Source organism: Lipotes vexillifer, unplaced genomic scaffold, assembly GCF_000442215.2.
Source record: "Lipotes vexillifer unplaced genomic scaffold, Lipotes_vexillifer_v1.1 scaffold491, whole genome shotgun sequence".
NCBI lineage: Eukaryota > Metazoa > Chordata > Mammalia > Artiodactyla > Lipotidae > Lipotes > Lipotes vexillifer.
Genome location: NW_006770548.1, coordinates 1,003,542 through 1,009,846, shown reverse-complemented (window position 1 = coordinate 1,009,846; position 6,305 = coordinate 1,003,542). Strand labels below are relative to the sequence as shown.

The 6,305-nt window shown below is 36.0% G+C and overlaps 1 protein-coding gene across 2 annotated transcripts in view; it reads left to right on the top strand.

The window, feature by feature from the left end:
- Window positions 1-6,305, top strand: part of PRKAR2A (protein kinase cAMP-dependent type II regulatory subunit alpha) — a 92,841-nt gene that overhangs the window by 62,927 nt on the left and 23,609 nt on the right. For both annotated transcript variants that reach the window (XM_007446168.1, XM_007446169.1), the window contains exons 3-4: window positions 469-521; window positions 2,999-3,082. In XM_007446168.1, coding sequence (XP_007446230.1) covers window positions 469-521; window positions 2,999-3,082 — 137 coding nt within the window. The remainder of the gene's footprint in view (window positions 1-468; window positions 522-2,998; window positions 3,083-6,305) is intronic.

Below are 6,305 nucleotides of genomic sequence, written 5' to 3'. Positions count from 1 at the left end.
AAAAAAAAAAAAAAAAAAAAATTCTTACTTTTAAGTCATTCATGTACATAATGATGTTGAGATATTTTATTTTAATTGATTCTTTTCATAATTACTCCAATTCCATATCCATATGTTTATATTGCATATACTGTACTTTTTGGTTTTCCATCCCTGCTTCATAGCTCAGCAGAGACAGCACTTCCTTGCTTGTCCTTGCTACTACCATAGAATTTAGTACATAATATTTTTTATCATCTCTCTCCTGTTTGGACTACCAATCCCTAGAGAGCTGGCTTTTCATCACTAACAGAATGCCTGGCATTACTAGGTACTTAATATATTTGTTAATTGAAGGAAGGGGTTACAAAAATCATTATAGCTTTAGAAAACAGTGAATAAAAGAAAATTGTGTCCACTCCTATTTTCCAGTAAAATACACATCTGTTTTATTTATTTTTCTCTTTATTTTTTTCTCTCCAAATTTAGTCTGTGCTGAGACCTATAACCCTGATGAGGAAGAGGAGGATACTGATCCAAGGGTAAGAACTGCAGCAAAGGTATTAGGTAGAATAATTTTAGTCCCCACTCACTCCCCTCCTCCTCTACATACCAAATCTAATCATGGTGACATTTAAAATAACAAATTAAAATCTCAGCAAGATGCCATCTTTTAACTAACAGATTGACAATTATTAAGAAGAATGAAAGCAAGATTGGTTGAGGATATGGTAAGGAGGGATGCCTAGCTGTAGCTGTCAGAGCTTTATACTTAGTCAAGCCAGCTGACTCAGCAGTTACGTGAAGGAGAATTCATCCCTAACAAACAGTTGGGTCCTTTCTAAGGAGATTATTGTTGTATTATAAAATTGAAAAATGGAAGCAACATAAATGAACCAAAATAGGGGATGCCAAGGGCTAAATTATGGTACATTCAAGTCAAGAGAAGCTGCAGCAATTGGAAATGATGGTACAGGACTGGGCTTAACGACATGGAATGATGTATATTTGAGGTACATTTTATAGAGCATTTTATAAAATAAAAAATAATTTAAAAATATCTATCCGTCTGTCTACCTATTTACTTATTTACTTGTTTGTGCAAAGATTTATACCTGGAAGGATATATCCCAGATATTAACAGTAGTTGTTGTAGGACTATGGTTGATTTTTGGGTGCCTTTTTAAAAACTCAGGTTTTTAAATTCTTGTACAGTTAACAAATTACTTTTATAAAAGCAAATTTGAACCAACTTTTTTAAAAGATTGATGTTATAAAAGAAACTTTAATGATCTTTCAAGTGTGCCTTAAAATGAGTAGACTATGAAAGATTTCTGAAGTATTCTAATAATAAAATGCTACCATTGTGTGAATATAATAGACATGTAGGTTTTTGAATTTTTTATTTTAGATATTGTAAAATTTTGATGAGTTTAAAAAGTTAAAACTTTTTTTACTAACTTTTTAATATCACAAATTTAAATTACTTAACACTTTTGACATCTGTTATTTCTGGTCAGTTTAAGCAATGTACTTTTTTTTGGGTGAAGACAATACTTAGGAAGGAGCTTGATGGGCCTCTCAATGATAACCGCGATACTAGGCAATAATTATTTTTTTAGTTCAATAAACATTTATTAAATACCTGTAGTATTAGTAATAGGAGTAATAGTTTTTGAGCACATACTAAATGCCAGGTTCTGTTTTAAACACTGCCTGTATTAGCTCATTTAATCCTTATGACAATTCTAATTTTGTAGATATCAGTAATACTACTAGTAATACTAAGCTGTTGAGGTTTGAATTCTAGCTTGTATAGCGGTTGTTTACTTGCCATCTCCACTTACATTTCAATAGACGACAACTCATACTGAGCTCCTGACTATTTCCGTTTTGACATTCTTTTTCACCCACAGTCTTCCCCAGCTCACTTCTTGGCAGTTCCAAACTTCCTGTTGCTCAGGTCCAAAATTTTAGGGTCACCCTCAGCTCCTCTCATTTTTTCATACCCACATTCAATTTTTCAGCAAATCTGATAGGCTCAGTCTTCAAAACATATTTAAAATTCTAGTACTTCTCAACACCTTCATGGCTACCACCTTGTTCCTAATCACCACCATTTAGCACTAGGATAATCACAGTAGCTTTCTGGCTTTCACTGTTGCCTCCCTCAAGGCTGTTCTTCACTCAGGAGCCATCATGAGCCTTTAAAAACATTAGATCTCTTTCCTTCCTCTGTCAGAACCCTCAGATTGCCCCCATGTCACTAGAGAAAAGTTCCAGATCTGTGATCTACAATGCCCTCCACCTAACCCCCAAACCTGGTCTCTTCCTGATCTTTTCCCCTCACTCTGCATCAGTCACACCTGTCTCCTGGTTTTTCTCAAACATGCTATTAACCAACCATAAGACCTTGTTTTCACTTGCTGTTCCTTCTGCTTGAGGTGCTCTTAGAGATGTCCACATTACTCATTCCCTCAGGTTGTCCTCAGTTCCTTGGGATCTTTACAAATGTCACCTTCTCAGGCCTCATCTGGACACACACACGCACATGCACACTCATACACGCACCCTTCCCTACCTTATTTTCTCCTTAGCCTTGTCACTCTAACATACTTTATGTATTTATTGAATGTGAAAGCAGGTGTTTTTGTCTTGTGTTCACTGCTATGTCCCCAGAGCTGAGACGGTGCCTGGCACCTAGTCGATGCTTAATATTTGTTGAATGAATGATATGTGACCTTCTGCTTTTTGGATGGGGACTCTGAGGCTTCCAGTGCATAGCTGACTTGCTGCCAGCCACACAGCCAGTGGGCTGTCCAGGGTGGGTACTCTTCACCCCTGTCATATTTCCTGTCCACGATCAGGGTACTGCTTGGTATTTGTATAGAGTTAAAATTATAGTAAACATGCTCTTAATTTTTCCCATTTTTAGGAGAAAGAAATATACCAATTTGTAAGTTAAATAATGTTTTAAAATAGAATAAAAATTTTTCCCTGGTTTTATTTGGATTGGCAGGTGATTCATCCTAAAACTGATCAACAGAGGTGCAGACTTCAGGAAGCTTGCAAAGATATTCTTCTTTTCAAAAATCTTGATCAGGTAACATTGATTTTTAAAATATTTTTGGCTTTTAGCTTTTGTCCTATTCATCATTTAAACAGTTTTTAGCATCTTAGCCACAGTCATATGAGGCATTAAAACCTTAGCTTCTTCTTACTTGAAAATGTTTGCATTGTGTTGAGCACTGTAATCCATAATGAGCTTTTCAGATGACTTTTAGTATTTCTCTGAACTGCTTTGGTACTTCCTCCAAGGCAATACCATTTGAGGACCATGCAGTTGGGTCATATTAAAAGGAAATGCTCAGGTTTGCATGACCCTGGCTTAGTTTGGAGGGTCTTTATTTATGCTGAAGAGTAATTTCTCCAAAGATGCCAGTGTGACGTCCTCTCTACCGGTAGCAGTTAACCCACTGGAAGTGTGTGACTGCTTCTCACTCCTTTGGTATAAGGCACCTCTTATGATTATTTCTCAGTGAAGACCTCAGGCATGGGGCACACACAGAGTGGTGTGTGACTTTAGGGCCCCAGCACAGGATCTGTGCCTGTGCCTGTCTTCCCTCTCTTGGTGGAGATGGAAAACAGGGCTACCTCCTGAGGACAGAGATGCTTCAGATTTCCTGTTCCTTCTGTACTTTGACGGCCACATGCTGAAGCCACATGAATGGCTGAGGTGCTGGGCCTGCTGGGGAATCCCAGAATGTGCAGAGACAGGAAGGATGGGAAATAGAATTCTCCTACTACCCAGCTCCTGCAAATATGTCTTCTGAAAATATCCCCACGGCCTTCTGGGAATCTGTCTGGTCAAACATGAGTTTTTGTTGTATCAATCAAGGGAATCAACTATCCCTGGTGTCTGTAAACCAGACTGTTTGGTAGCTGTGTGGTTATAGGAATAGTGAGAACTTTAATCAGAATTTTATTAGTCTGAGATTGAATAAAACAAGGACCATGAGTTCAAGGAAAGGCTGGTTGTAAGAAATAATAGTCTGTATCAACTGTTTTCCCTGGAAGACTCATCTGTATCAATGGAAAGCATACTTGCTTCTTTATCTACTGTGAATAAAACCCCTTGTAAATTTTATACTATCGTATGTTCTAAAGAAGTTGCTGTGTCAGTCTAGTATTCAGATTTTTCTTAGTGCTGGAGAACATCATTTTACCACTTCAGTCTTGAAAAATGATAACTGAATTTTCAGATTTAATTATATTTTTCTAACATTTTATCATGAAAATATTCAGATACAACAAAGTGGAAAGGATTTTACAGAACATGTATTTATCCACTGCCTTGATTCTAACATTAACATTTTACTATGCTTGTCTCATGATATACCATCTACCATCAACCAAGGGGTTGGCAAACTTTTGCTTAAAGAACCAGATATTAAATATTTCTGTCACAGCTACTCACCTTCATTATTGTAGCAGGAAAGCAACCATAGACAATGCATAAATGAAAGGGTATGGCTGTGTTCCAATAAAACATTATTTACAAAAACAGTCAACTGTTTGCTGGCCCCTTCATTAACCCATCTTATTTTTTAGGATAATTTCAGAGTAAATTGGAGATCTCAGTATATTTCCCTTAAATACTTTGGCATGCATATCATGATAGTTCAATATTTGTTTATAGCTTTTTAATGTAAAGTTTGCATATAATGAAATGCATGCATGAGTTTTAAGTGTACTTAGGTTTGACAAATGCATACACTTAGGTAATCCAAACCCCTATCAAGATGTAGAATATTGCCACCACCCCAAAAAGTTTCCTTATGCCCCTTCATGATCAATTCTTGCTCACCTCCCCCCAGAGGCAACTTCTATTTTGATTTGTTCTACCATAAATTAATTTTGCCTTCTAGAATTTCATATAAGTGGAATCATATACTCTGTTGTGAGAGATTCTTTTCACTCAGCACAATATTTTTGAGATTCTTTCTTATTCAACATTCCATTTTCTTTTTTCACTTTTTATTTTGAACTAGTTTTAGACTCATAAAAGAAGTTGTAAAAATAGTAGAGTTCCCATATACCCCTCATCCAGCTTCTGCCAATATTAGCATCTTACATAACCATAGTACAATTAGGGGGAAGGGTAAGCTGTGACAAAGCGAGAGAGTGGCATGGACATATATACACTTACCAAACGTAAAATAGATAGCTAGTGGGAAGCAGCCACATAGCACAGGGAGATCAGCTCCGTGCTTTGTGACCACCTAGAGGGGTGGGAAGGGAGGTTGGGAGGGAGGGAGATGCAAGAGGGAAGAGATATGGGAACATATGTATATGTATAACTGATTCACTTCGTTATAAAGCAGAAACTAACATACCATTGTAAAGCAATTATACTCCAATAAAGATGTAAAAAAAAAACAAAACCAGGAAAATGACATTGTTACAATACCATTAGTTAAACTAAAAACCTTGTTCAAATTTCATCAGTTTTCTCACTAATTTTTTTTTCCTAGTTAATAATCCAGTCCAGAAACCCACATTGCACTTAGCTGTTATTTCTCCTTAGTCTCCTCCAATTTGCGATAGTTTTCAGTCCTTTCTAGTATTTCATGATCTTGACACTTTGAAGAGTACTGGTTAATTACGTTATAGAATATACCTCAATTTGAGTTTGTCTGATGTTTCCTCATGATTGAAATGCAGTTATACATCTTTGGCCAGACTACACAGAAATTCTGTTGTGTCCTTCTCAGAGCATCATATCAAGGGATCCATGATGTCAGTGTGTCATTGTTTTGGTGATGTTCGTTCATTCCCTTTTATTGCTAAGAAGTATTCCATTATATGAAAATACCAGTTTGTTTATCCATTTTTCTGACAATGGATACCTGGTCTATTTCTTGCTTTTAGCTCTTATGAATAATGCTCTGGACATTTTATACAAGTCTTTTTGTGAACTTTTTTTTTCATTTCTCTTCAGTAAAATACCTGAGGGCAAAATTGCTGAGTCATAGGGTAGGTATTTTTGATATTGTAAAAATCTACCAGATGGTTTTCAAAGTGGTTATACCATTTTGCATTCCTTCCAACAATACATGACATTTCCAATTGTTCTGTATCCTTAACCAACATTTGATATTATCTGTCTTTTCAGATTTTAACCATTCCAGTGAGTGTATTTGTTTCCATTTTTTTTTAATTTACTTCCCAAACCTTTGTTTTTAAATTTTCAGATTTACAGAAAAGTCAAAGAATGGTACCATGAACATTCTTATATTCTTGACCTAGATTGACCAGTTGTTAAT